The following is a 13,694-nucleotide window of genomic DNA, read 5'->3' as shown; positions in this document are numbered from 1 at the left end:
CACATTTTTAAATGTCTGGCAAAGCATGCAAGTGTGAGTCGACTCTGCCACTTCTATCTGTGAGGAAGAAAAAAAGACGATTCGGAAAGTTCCTGAGAGAAAATCACCCGGGGTGTTTCAGCAGTTGTCTTAAGTGCTGTTGGAATTACCATCCCACAATTCTTTGTTTCTCCCTCCCCCGTCATATTAGAGTGACACAACCACTTAAGTGGAACAGCCGTTTTATTGTCATGATCCAGATGTGAATCATCATATGATCGTCTGATTTCTTGTCTGTCACCAACAAACATGAAGAACTTCATCATCGCAACTAAATATTAATGTCAGATGGAGGCAGATTGCCTCCGCTCTGTGGTTCGAACACCGAACAGCTTCTCCTTCACTTCTCCCGTGACGAATTCTATGAGGTCATGTATTAGTGGTTCGAAAGGAGATCAGAATCTCAGGTTCGGGAGAGTTGATCATGTGACACCAGCTTGATCGCCTCTATGGGGAGGGAGCTGATTACACAACAGACTACAGGTTTAAGTCTGTTATTGTGGAGCAGCAAAAAGAAGTTGAACAGGAAGTCCTCCACCTGTACAGGGTCTGTTTGGCTCTTTGCCATGCAGAGCTGTCGGTAAACAGGAAATAGACATGGGCGGGGTTTACATGTTTTTATTGATTTATTTTCATAATGATAAAAAGAACATAAAAAACAGCTGTGATGTCACAGAACCAGTTGATGACACATGAGGAAGAGGACGGGGCTTCAAGGAGGCAGCAGTCTGTCTCAGCCAATCAAGGGCAGGGGCAGCACAGGGGGTCGAGCTAAACAGAAGAACTGCCTGTCAGAATGTCTAGCAACAGCAGTCCTCCAGCCAATCGGAGAAGGGGACAGGGCTTGGCTCTAGCAGGAGGCATGTTCACATGAGGGGGCGTGGCTAAAGGACATCGTCGCTCTCAGCCGTGTGGAGCTGCGTGTCGTCAGCGTCTGTCATGATGCTGCTGTCCTGACTGTCGTCCACCTCCGCTGCTAACAGGTGAGACAGGTAAAGAGCAACAGACAGGTTATTCAGTTGTACTACCAAGAAGAAACTGAATGAATAAATCATTCAGTAATCTGTCATCACCTTCGTCCTCGGGCAGGTATCTTTTATCAATGGCTTCTTTGATCTGGTTATTGGCTCCTTTAGGATCCAGATCCATCGCCCAGCTGAAGTTCATGAGAGCCAGGTGGGTGTGTCCCAGCTTCTTATACACCTGAGAGACAGCCAGGTGAGTAGAATTGTGTATGTAATCAATGGTTTTTGTGCATTTTAAAACTAGATGGAACATGAGAAGATGTGAAACGACTGGAGCAATTAAAACATTCAGTCGTATAGGTCACAGGTCAGAAGAGAGCAGCTGTTTGTTACCTTTCCTATGAGGAAATAAACCAGAGACTCTTTAGGAACAATCTGCTTCAACTCCTCCAACTCCTGAAGAGCCGCCTGCAGAGACAGACAGACAGGTCAGAGAGACACAGGTCGAGAGACAGGTCGGATCGACAGGCAGGTCAGATCGTATGGATTACCTTGTACTTGTCGTTGGCAAACAATATCGATGCTCTGTGGAATTTGCAGAGCGGGTTTTTGGGATCAATCCCGATCGCTCGATTCAGAGTTTCTAAAGCTGCATCAGACTTCTTCAACGCATGCTGCACCTACACATACACAAACAGTCATTGTTCTGACTGGAGGATGCTATACATGCTAACAGAGCAGGTGTTATCAATCGCAGAAGGTAACAATGCTAACATACAACTCCGATGTGGCAGAGCAGCACGGAGCTCTGAGGGTTGATGCTCAAAGCTTTCTTGAAATGGATTTCTGCCAAATTGAACTTCTCCTGTTTGTAGTAAATCATCCCGAGACCGTACCTACACACACACATAAAGACACACAAAGACACACAAACTGTCACATCGACTCTAAAACATCTGTTCAAACTCGTTTGATCCCTGACCCACGGCTACGGTACCATGCGTTGTAGTGTCGGTTGTTGACTCTGATGGCATTTCGGAAGCAGGCGAGTGCTCGGTCCAACTCCTCGGTCAAAACAAACTCATGACCCAACAGAGTGTAAGCATATGCAAAGCCTGGGTCAACCTGAGACGAGACAGGTACAGAAAAAGAAAGGGTTAAAAGGTAGACACGGGGGATCTGAGCGTGACAGGCATGTGATCACACGTCTCCCGCTCTCTCACACGGCAGAGACAGCCACTGACCTCGCTAACCATGGTAACCATTATAACAGAAACTCACCTGGATCGCTCTCTGGAAGAACTTTATGGCGATGTCATGTTCCCTCTGCAGGCTGAAGCAGTTTCCTGCAACACACCAGGCCTGCAGACAGACAGGAGACCAGAAGAACCAGAGAGACAGACAGGTGATCAGACAGACAGGAACCACAGGGAGACAGACAGGTGATCAGAAAGACAGAAACCAGAGAGACAGACAGGTGATCAGACAGACAGGAACCACAGGGAGACAGACAGGTGATCAGACAGACAGGAACCACAGGGAGACAGACAGGTGATCAGAAAGACAGAAACCAGAGAGACAGACAGGTGATCAGACAGACAGGAACCACAGGGAGACAGACAGGTGATCAGACAGACAGGAACCACAGGGAGACAGACAGGTGATCAGACAGACAGGAACCACAGGGACCTCTGACCTCAGGACAGTTCTTGTCCATGTCCGTCAGGTCTTTGGAAAGCGCAGACAGAGCAACATCTTTCTGCAGGTGCCATAGAGTCGTTGAATAAATCTCCATCCCCTCGACTCTGAAGGACTCGATCCTGCGAACCTCGCTGAACACACGCTCCGCCTGCGGACACACAACGCCATGACAACCTGTTACCTGTGTGCGTGTCAGTAGTTAGCTGTGTGCATTTGTCAGGCGAGTGTTACCTGTGTGTACTCAGCCAGCTCAAAGTAAGCCCTGCCGATGTGGGTGAGGACCCAGCCGGTGTTGTAGTGCTGGGGGGGGAGGGACGTCAGGATGTTGATGGCCTCTTTGCAGTTGTAGGAGCACAGCGCCTGGTAACCACGCCCCAGTTCCCGTAGCAACGCCATGACGCTGTCTGAGTGCAGCACAGACGACAAACATCATTAACGACTTCCTGTTCACACTGTAGACGCTCAGGTGAGACAGCAGGGGTCACTAAGGTCATCAGCTGTGATGTATATTAGGGCTGTGCTAAAAAATACATATGCGATATATCGCAACGTCCTCGTGGCTGATGCTAGTGTATCAACACGCCATCAATTGCTGTGACGGCCGAAAACGAAACCTTGCCATGGTTCTTACTTACTCTCCACTGAGGTGTGGAAGAATGCCAAGGAGCCGTGGACCTTAACTGAAGCGGACCTGGTCTGTGCTAAAGCCCTGAAGCTCGGAGAAAAGACCCCTAAGCTGTGTACTATAGCACCGCTGCAGGCCCAGCTGTGCAACTGCGCTCATGTCCAAGCAACAGTCTCGGCTCTTACGAGGTCATTAAAAACACCGGCTCCGGGGAACTTGGGACAGATCCTTTCAGTGCATCACCTTTTTTTTATTGGGATTACAAAGAGAAATATAAGCACAGGTCCGAGAGATTTGAGAGTGACATGTCTGCGAAGGAAATTGTCTGACCACCTAAAATATCAAAAAATCATGTCTGAGGACTCGTTTGGGGATTTGAGAGCAGTTTTAGTGACGGAAAAAGAAAAACACTCATTTTCAGCCTCTCGCTCTTTAGGGCGAGAGACCTTGAGTCCCATTCGTCGTTTTTGGTCACGTTATTGCGATTTTTGTGCAAACCGGGGGACGAAGTTCTTATAAAAACACTTTCAACGTAATTCCGCAGGTTTATTTGTAGCTCTTGTGATTGTGCGACAATTTGTGGGATGAGAAGCGTGCCGAAAAAAAGACGGAAGAAATATAAGAACAACATACACCACAGAATAGTAATATGTAATGGGTTAGCGCCATTTAAAGCATTGCCTAGAGAATTACAAGGGTTAGTTAATAACAGACGGAGGGGACTGCACTGTTATTAGATTTTCATGAACTTCTTTGAACAAGAGAAAGTTGGAACAAAGAGAAAAATGTAAGCTGCTTAGTTGTTATTTGTTGAGATGTTTTATATGTGTAATGTAGTTATATATTAAAGAACCCCTCGTATGCCTATTTTACAGTCTAAAACAGCCCTCCTCAGATTGACCTGTTTGAGTGCCAGTACCCAAATTAACGTGAAGAAGCACTACAAAAGTGGAATTTTCCTAATATGTCCCCTTTAAGAAAAGGAAAGGGGAAACTCAAACTCCATTTACTTTGGGTTAGGGATAACCCCAACATTAAGGTCTTCATTTTTTTTTAAATGCAAACATTCTGACTTGAAATGAGAAAAATGTATTTTATTATTATATTAGAGTTCCCTCCAAATTAATAACCACTGTGGAAATACTATTGAATTTTACTATATTTTATTTGTTAGTTTGTAAGTTTTTGACTTGACTTGATACAACTTCCAGGCCACTAAAGAGAATTTTCTTATAGACTGCTAAACTTCAATTTACACACTGTTTTGATATTCCTTACATTTTTGGGGGGCTTACATTTATTTTGTTGTTGCACAGCATAATGTAGATTGATATCATCCTTTTACTTGAATGGAACAAATTATATTTTGGAGAGATATGGTTTAAAGGTAGATTCGCAGTTCAGACCGAGCAATTATTTGTTGTGGAAATATGTCTTTCAGTGCATACTTTATTTTTTGTCAGATTTGTTTACACAAACACACACACACATACACACAAACACACACCTGCAGCAGCTCTTTGGTGCTGGATCTTGGTGTCAGGTAGACTCAGACCAGGATCCAGTCTCAGGATGTCCAGACTCTCATTCAGGTTGCTGCTGTTTGACGTCTTGGTTGATTTACATTTAGTTTTTCTGTTGGGAATTTTTGTTGGAAACTTCATCTTTAACTTCTTACTGTTCTCCTGTAGAGAAACATACAGTGTTAGAATGGCAGTAAAAGTAGCACATAAATACTGTTGCCCCACCCAGTGGTGTAGTTTGGTACCTTGGCAGTGGAGCTGGCACTTGTGAAGAGTCTTGAGCTTCTCCTGGGTTGAACATTTGGAGGACCAGACATACTGGGACTGAGGACCTGAGGAGAGCCACTGACAGACAGACAGGTCGTCAGACATACTGGGACTGAGCACCTGAAGAGTTAACGACATACAGAAAACCAGTGGTGTATAAAGTACTTGAAAGCCATACTTGAGTAAAAGTACAGATATATTACCTGAAAGTGACTCTGGTGAAAGTAAAAGTCACAGGTCCGAAAATGACTTGAGTAAAAGTCTTAAAGTAGCTCCTATTATATGTAGTATCAAAAGTATCAAAAGTAAAAGTACCAAAATGTAATATGCTAAGTGCTTTTTATAGCAGGCCTATACAGACACAAAACAACCCTGAAATCTGCTTAAGTACTGTAACAAAGTATTTCCACTTCGCTACATCCCACCAGTGCAGGTAACACAGAGACAGATGTGTCTTCAAAGACACCTTAATGAATATCACCTGTCCGTCTCTTTGCCTGCCTGTCAAACTAGTTGTTTTCTGATTGGAGCTCTGTGATTCGTAATTATAGTTACCTGGTGTGTGGTGCAGAGGTCTGGGATTGGTTGAAGGGAATGGGAAGAACGTCTCTGCTGTTGCCACTCTGACTGAAGACAGACTTTGATTGACTGATTCGGGACACAGACTGAGAGAAAGAGAAAGACGTGTCAACAGAGAGACAGACAGGTGAACACGCGTGTCTCGGGGCATTGGCCTCTCCTCATCTGTTCCATGTTTACTTATCTCCATGTGGAATTAAACAAATCAAAAGTTGTTGTCCAAATGTCATGTGTTGTCGTTAAGACTTTGACCTTTTTCTATTGTCACATGACATTAAACTTCATACAGTTAACAACAGGAAAAGAACAACCCACAAAACTTTTATCGTGTTTCCTGTTCAATCACTTGAAAGATGTGATGCAGGTGAGGGGAGGGGCCTCCACACACATGTAGCATGCTACATGATGATGTGTTCGTACCTTCTTGTTGGGACCTGTAGTTTGTGTTTCCATGGTAGCTGAATAGTTTTGTAGATATGTGGGGTCTCCTGGGCTGGGATCCAGGGGAAGGATTCCAAAACTATCACACACAAACACACACAGTTACATATGGTTAATGCATTATGGAGGGGTGAACACCTCTGTGTAGGTGTATCACTCACCTGGGCGTCAGCGGGCTGAGTGCAGCAGGTCCTCCCAGTAAACTCCTCCCACTCTTGGGTTTGTTCTGTTTAGCCAATAAGGAGCCAGCTGACGCCATAGAAACCGTATTACCCAGTAGGGAGCCAGTTTCCGGGGAGATAAGGGAGGAGTCAATGTAAGAAACTGACATATCAGATGTCATCTTTCCATTAGAAGATTCTAGATTCAAACGATTCAACTCCTGAAAAAACAAGGGAAATTAGGTATTAATACAAGTCATATTTCATGGTCATGTGATCCTCATAAATGTAACCCTCTTTATTTAAAGCAGGAATTCCTGCTGAGACTGAATCAAATTAACAAAATAAACATCTTAAAAAGGTCTTAATTCATAATCTTTTTTACTTAAGGCCAATATATGCTACTCCGTTCTGACGAGATGGACACATGAACACGCCCTCTAACCCTAATCTCTCCGAGCTCTACGTACACCTCGGATTTTTCCAACTAATCGTCGGCATGTCGGAGAGCCTACAGATACCCCTTGGCTGTGAATGGTCCTCTAACGACATCATTTCCGGAATATCACATTTCCTGTTTCATCCAGAGCCGCCAAAAGTCCGCTGCTATCGCTGTCCACCGGCTGGTTGAGAGACAGGGTAGGTAGTCTGGCTGTAGAGCTGTCCACCGGCTGGTTGAGGGACAGGGTAGGTAGTCTGGCTGTAGACCTGTCCACCGGCTGGTTGAGGGACAGGGTAGGTAGTCTGGCTGTAGAGTTGTCCACCGGCTGGTTGAGGGACAGGGTAGGTAGTCTGGCTGTAGACCTGTCCACCGGCTGGTTGAGGGACAGGGTAGGTAGTCTGGCTGTAGAGCTGTCCACAACGCCTTGCACACCTTGGACACAATGCTGGACACTGTGCAGGATGCCAGTTTGAAGCTCGTCGCTACAGCCTGTTGGTTTCTACCAGAGGCTAAAAACCGTTGCGCCACCTACTGTTCTGGCGGTGAATTGTTTTCAGCACCCACAGCCTTCGGAGGACCATAAATGAAAAAGAGTCCGTCGTATCCGTCCGTCCGTAACGCAGTTCGGAGTAGCATATTTCAGCCTTTACAGATTACCATACTGCAATTGTAATGTGTATACTAGTCCACAGTAATCTGATTACATAAGTATTGAGGTGTGTTTGTATTGTGTACCAGTGTGTCCTGTGGCGTCTCCATTAGGGCGGTGTCTAGGCGGTGGGACGGGTTCTGGGCGGGACTAACAGATGGAGGGGGTGGGGCTATAGAAGAGTTCTGTAGAGAGGACCACCTGAAGACCTGATCTGGATCTGGTTTCTCTCCTGAAAACACAGAGACGGATCAACACGTGTGTGTGTGAGTGTGTGTCTGTGTGTGTGTGTGTGTGAGTGTGTGTGAGTGTGTGTCTGTGTGTGTGTGTGTGTGAGTGTGTGCAGTAGATACGTGGGTCAAGGAGTAGGGTTGTAAAAATGAAAATTTCTGATCAATAGCGGTTGGGTCAAGAAAGGCATCATACAACATTAATGTTGAAAATGTTAATATAGATGCAATTCTGATGCAAAAATGTTAGCTAAACGAGTCCTTTTGAGTTTGAAAAACACGATGCATATATAGTATTTCTCTCCAAAAAAACACTTTGTAACAGAGTCACGGCAGGGAACACATATCGTCATTCATAAAATGACTTATGAATGACGATATAAATGACATATTTGATATTATATAATGATCAAATATGCATCCAATACTTTGGATTTCCCTTCTGTTGTCCTGGAGTTTCAATTTCCCAGATTTTCCTCTCATTATTAAATGTCCCCATCTGCCCTTTAAGGGGAGTCCTGAATACACTATGGGTGAAGGAGTGTTTGAAGGGCTAGATGGCCACTACCCATACATCAAAGAGAAATGGAACAACACTACCTTTACAGCTACGCACAAAACGAAGGGGGGGGGGGGGGGGGGCAAAGTGGTGAGATTGGGACAAGGCCTAAGTTGTACCCACATGTTAGTTTATCGTGTACCGCAATAAGGGCTGCTCGATTAATCGCATTTTAATCGTGATTATGATTATGGGGTCAAACGATCTCCAAACTACTATAATCGAGTTGAAACGATTATTTGGAATTTTTTTCGAAAGAGACGCGCATGCGCAATTCAGTCCTTCCCCCAAAGCATTCAGCGGCCCAGCTGACTGGCTCTCACTCTCAAGCAGCAGTAAAGTGAAGGAGGCGAGTTGTGTGTGGTGACCGGCGGTGAAAAAAACAACGCGAGTGGAAAAGCAGGGGGGGCAGCAGCAGACCATGTAGCGGTTGTGTCGCTCGCTGCTATTCTCAAGAGCGCTCCCGCCTGGCTGTTCAGACCGGACCCGCATTTCTCCGGTCAGTCGGTCAGAGAGTGTTAAGCCTGAAACATGCTTCTGCGACTGCGTCTGCGTCTTTTCACGCCGCTGTGGCGCAAGACTCGTTTTCATTCATGCTTCCCCAACCGTTGCGCGTCTTACAAAGCAATTCCGCGCCAGAACACTAGGCGGAGTAATGCTTTTTGTCGAGACGACCTTAGAGACGCCTTCTTTCTTCTTCGTCGATTGTTTATTTACATAGCCACTGCGGCTCCTCGTAGCCTTTTTCTGGCGGACAAATCCGCCAGTCAGTGACAGGTTATACAAGTGATCATACTATCGGATATCTTCTGCCAAGTGCTCTTCTATTTGGTCCATATTCGTTCTTCTAAATCTTCCGTGATTTCTGCCGGTATTATGGGGCATGAAACCGGAAATGCAGCTCCAGAAGGGATGTAGAGCAGACCAATCACAGCCTTGCGGGCTGAGTGAGCTTGCGGAGCTTTGCCGTAAATTTTAGAAAAGGGGGTCGACACCCGTCAGCACGTAAGGAGGGATACATAAGCACGTAACGGACCCGGAAGGGCTCTTGCGCTTACGGGCCCGTGAAAACGCAGAAGCATGTTTCAGGCTTAAGGGTTGCCATCATTACAGGTTTGAATAACCGGGCACCGATATCCTGGTTTCACGGAAGAATAAGACACGCAGCCGTCATCGGTGTTTACCGGAACCGGAAGTGATTAAAAAAATATAAAGCCTAGACTTCGGAATAATGGCACATATTAATAATCGTTTGAATAATCGTGATTTTGATATTGTCCAAAATAATCGTGATTATGATTTTTTCCATAATCGAGCAACTCTAACCGCAATATTTCCCCCCAAAAGTCACCAAAGGGGCTTCATAATTGTGCAAATTCCTGTTACCATCTAACATAATAAAAAAAAAAAACATCAACTTTACTTTAAGTAAATGTGAATTTTATTAAAACCAGCCTTCTTAAGTGAAATATGTAAGCATATAATCAGCAGTGGAGGTGGGTTGTGTGGGTGCGAGTGTGTAAGTGAATTACCTAGGTGACAGAGGTTCTGGAAAGGCGACCAGAGGAACGGATTAAGAGTTGAACTTCTCTGGAAACACTCTGCACCTTTAGCAACACGATCTGTCTTACTGCTCATAAAGAGTGACAGGTCAGAGTGAGAGAAAGAGGTCAGTGGTGAACAGGTCTGACATCATTAACCAGTTAAAGGATGTTAACAGGTTAGTTTACCAGTAAATATGTCCCAGCAACGACAGTGTGAAGGAGGCGGAGTCTCCAAATTCTGTGATGATGTCATCTTGACTCTTCTGTTTGTTCAGCACACCCCCGATCAAAACCTGCTCACCTTCAGCGAGCCTGAGAGACAGACAGGTAGAGAGACAGGTGGCCGCAGTCATTAGGTGGGACCTTTTGTGTCAGAACTATTTGACCAGATGGTGGGAATGTAATTAAGATGAAAAGACCACACCCTTCACAACTTTAACATGATGGTAAATTATCTGATGAGGTTAATTTTCACAGTAATTTTCATTTTCGCCAATAACAAACACTGTTTCCTATGAGGCTGGTTATATTAGGATAGACGGCATTCCTTCCAATTTGGATGGAGCGGCTCTCACATCTAGAGATTTGACAGAGTTGATTAGACCAATGACAGACCTAAGTTGAGACCAGGAGGCAGAGCTTCAGTCTGACACACTTCTCTGCACATCTATTAGAGCAGTCACCCATCAAATGACCTATAGAAACTGTCTGACTTTTCTTCTGAGCAAGTACTTAGCATAGATAAAGTCATTAAAGTAGGTGATTTCAAATTCCATGTAGATGTTGCTAATGACATGTCTTAGTTCTGTAATAAATTCACAGATAGACTCAATTGGTTGCATTTGTCACGTGTTTGTCATCAACCCCCGCCGTGAATCCTGGATCTGCTGCTGTGTTCACACATCGACTTCTACAGTGTTTTTACCAGGGGGTCAGAGAGAGAAAGTCCAAAGAAAATATGAAGGCTCTCACTCTGACATCTGCATTCACAAATACATGTCCTCCAGAGAAACTGCAGAGGGCCGCCAGAGTTCAGTACATATCTGATGGCAGCTTGTGTGTGTGTGTTTGTGTGTTTGTGTTCTTACTTGCTCAGTTCCACGCAGCATTTCGCCAAAAGGAATCGAACCTGCGGTGTGGAGCAGCTGTGTGCCTTCAGCAACCGGTACGCCTTGTAGGGTTTCCCCGAGCGGTAATAACATGTTGCCAACAGGTAGAGGGCCTCCTCTGACCTCACTGGAAGACAGACAGGTGGAGAGACACACAGGTCAACAGGAAGGCCAACAGACAGAAAGGCAGGCAGACAGGCAGACGTTACCTTCAGCGTAGAGTCTCTCCGCAAGGAAAACAGCATCCAGGTAGGCGTAGTGGTTCAAAGCTTGCCACACAGCAGCCTGAACAGAGACACATTAACCATCATTAACTAGTCGGGACTCTGGAATGTCAGGAGAACAAATATTTCTGTATTAAGCCTCTGCCAAAATTCTAAGAACATCAGGTGCTCGCAGCCGCTGCATCCAGATCAGGGCAGATGCACATTACATGTCCTGTAGCCTTGTACCCTGCGGGATGTCCTCCCTCCCCTGCTGACCTGCGCTCACTTTACACGTGAACAATAAACAGGAACAGGAAATCAGGGTTAGAGCGACCAGCACGATACGAAATTCATGACACCACACCATACATATAACTCAATACATGTGATTGTCAGCTTGTGTGCCTTGCACTCGAGTATATAGGTGTGTGTTTGTGTGTACGTTGCGTCATCTTCTGTTTTCTTACAATCATTATACCTGACAACTAAAATCTCCAAAAATATTTCTACCTTTCACTCTAATTTATACGTTAAAATATTATAATACAAGCAGTGCATGGGGAAGAACTTGGGATTTATGGTTTGGTATCGATGGTAACTATCGATAGTCAGTTACATGGTGCTTTACCAGCTGACTTAAACCTGAGGTTGAACCGGAGTTAACAGCTGGTCAGCGGTCAGCCTGGTTACTCTACAGAGTTTAAAGTTTATGTTTAGATCATCTGGTGAATGACGTCACTGAATAGCACTGTTTACTTCAGTGTGTTGACGCTATTTCTAGTCATGACGTCACTACCATAGCAGCGACGAAAACTAACCATCAGACCGAGTCTGGTTCACTCTGGTTAACGTGGCAGCCAATCAGCTGATGGCTAATGATCACGTTAACCGGCAGCTGGCAGACGTTCGCTATCGTTAGCAGCAAGAAGCTAACTAGCTGCTGGTTAACTTTAACCTGTCGGTGGCGACTGGAACTTTCAAATAAAAGTCAACAAGCTGTCTGTGTTCACTAGTGAGGTCATTAGCCGCTCAGCTGAGCGTCACACACACAGTTAGCCGGCTAGCACAACTCGACTGTTAGCATTTTAGCTTTAGCAATGTTACTGATACAAGACTCCATCATAACTGTATCAGTTTCGTTGTCTACGTCTTATCAGAGAAACAAAAAGTTATTATCAGACCAATAAACAATCGACATCGTCGCATAATCAACTCGGCAAACACGAAGTCGTTACGCTGCATCGCAAACTTTAGTAACTTAGCGCTAATGACGCGTGTTGACCTGCGCCAGCACAACAACAGCAGCATGTGAACTTACCGTTGAATTATCTTCTCATTTAAGGATCATTTAGTGATTTGATATGAGCCGAAGTGTCGAGCGGCACCGAGCGGCTCGGCCCGGACCCAAACCCCCGCTCTGCCCTGTCCCCTTGTAAAGCGACAGCTTGGCGAACCTCACTTTGGATGTTTTTTAGAGGGAGTCTGGTGAGACCGGTGTGGACAGGAAGCAAACTGACATTAGCTAACGAACTAGCTTCGTGTTGAGGTGTGAACGGACCAGACCTCTTTGTTTTTACACCGATCACTTGCTCGGTGTCCCCGGCACCGACCTCAGGCCTGCGGCGGGGGAAGCTCTCACACCGCGGACTGGAGCCGCCGCTGAGGCCGGGACGGAGAGGATCAATCCTCGGCTCTGGGCTGATGACAACGGGCCGAAGCTACTATTTTACCTGGACCGGTTCCTGCAGCACCGTCATTCCGCCGGGAGACTCCGTCTGTCGCGTCCTGTCGTCGGTTCTTTTCTTCTGCTCCTTCACGGTGTCTGCAGGACGAGCTGCAGCCGAACATTTGAACACACCGACCGTTAGCGGCCGAACTCAGCCGAACAATGCCGAAGATGGTTGAAGGCCGGGGAGGAAAAACGACCATCAACGATGAGAGCCGAAGAGGCTGCGCCCCCTGGTGGTCTGTCTCGTGTTGTTAATGAGTTAATAATACAATGACGAAGGCTTTATTTAGAAATAATAATATTATATTACATGTATTTTTAAATAGATCGAAAATATCATATTATGGTGTTCAGGAGCTCCTTAACCAAAAGGAGTAATCAATCAATCAAATTTTATTTGTTTAGCCCATATTCACATATCACAATTTGTCTCATTGGCCTAATGAAATGTATCATGAATAATTCTTTCTTTATGAATAATAACACCATACTACTACTACTACTATTAATAATAATAATAATAATAATAATAATAATATAACTAATTATAAATTACAAATTGCCTGAAGTGCCCAACAGAACCTACCTGACCCGTAAAGTGCTCCCAGTACCACAGACTGCAGCTGCTTCACTTACTGGTACTGATGTACTGGAAGTGTTAGCGGAGGAGAACCTCACATACTTTAATACTCTGATCCATTAAGTAGCTTCATCCTGTGTCATAAATATTTATTTGGGGTACAAATAGTTTCCTCTACACTGTTGTGTGGTGAACACTCTCCTTAAAGGGAAGTTTAAATCAAGGTCTGGTTGGTTCAGTTGATCTCTAACTCACCCAGAACATCTCAATCTCTCCAGACTCATCCTGTCCCCAAAACACCAGATGACCTCAGTCAGCTTCCTGAAAATAGGTCCATGTATTTTT

At 45.1% G+C, this 13,694-nt stretch overlaps 1 protein-coding gene across 4 annotated transcripts; it reads right to left on the bottom strand.

The window, feature by feature from the left end:
• Positions 1-641: 641 nt before the first annotated feature.
• On the bottom strand, positions 642-12,973 carry cdc27 (cell division cycle 27). Of its 4 annotated transcripts, none has more exons than XM_062408444.1 (20): positions 12,771-12,973; positions 11,044-11,119; positions 10,814-10,961; positions 9,912-10,037; positions 9,714-9,811; positions 7,479-7,624; positions 6,302-6,522; positions 6,120-6,219; positions 5,676-5,785; positions 5,099-5,240; positions 4,838-5,015; positions 2,937-3,109; positions 2,701-2,853; positions 2,286-2,366; positions 2,002-2,129; positions 1,783-1,900; positions 1,556-1,684; positions 1,398-1,472; positions 1,113-1,242; positions 642-1,012 (listed from the first exon to the last, which is right to left on the bottom strand). In XM_062408444.1, exons 1-20 carry the CDS (start codon positions 12,795-12,797, stop codon positions 924-926), a joined length of 2,448 nt encoding a protein of 815 aa, XP_062264428.1. In that variant the 5' UTR covers positions 12,798-12,973; the 3' UTR covers positions 642-923. The 4 variants fall into 4 exon arrangements, with proteins under 4 accessions (XP_062264428.1, XP_062264430.1, XP_062264427.1 ...); XM_062408446.1 differs by having other exon boundaries at positions 5,099-5,198; positions 12,771-12,972; XM_062408443.1 differs by having other exon boundaries at positions 642-1,015; positions 12,771-12,970.
• Between the last annotated feature and the right edge of the window lie 721 nt (positions 12,974-13,694).

The sequence above is a fragment of the Platichthys flesus genome, chromosome 16 (assembly GCF_949316205.1).
Source record: "Platichthys flesus chromosome 16, fPlaFle2.1, whole genome shotgun sequence".
Classification (NCBI taxonomy): domain Eukaryota; kingdom Metazoa; phylum Chordata; class Actinopteri; order Pleuronectiformes; family Pleuronectidae; genus Platichthys; species Platichthys flesus.
This window is presented reverse-complemented; position numbering and strand designations above follow the sequence as displayed.

What these genes read in the sequence shown, in the direction of transcription:
- cdc27 (XM_062408443.1), bottom strand. Translation starts at nt 12,797, where the DNA reads ATGACGGTGCTGCAGGAACCGGTCCAG. An exon ending in CCAGAACCTCTGTCACCTAG is followed by an intron (nt 7,625 to 9,713) that starts GTAATTCACTTA and finishes CTGTGTTTTCAG; the next exon opens with GAGAGAAACCAGATCCAGAT. An exon ending in GTGCCAGCTCCACTGCCAAG is followed by an intron (nt 5,016 to 5,098) that starts GTACCAAACTAC and finishes GTTTCTCTACAG; the next exon opens with GAGAACAGTAAGAAGTTAAA.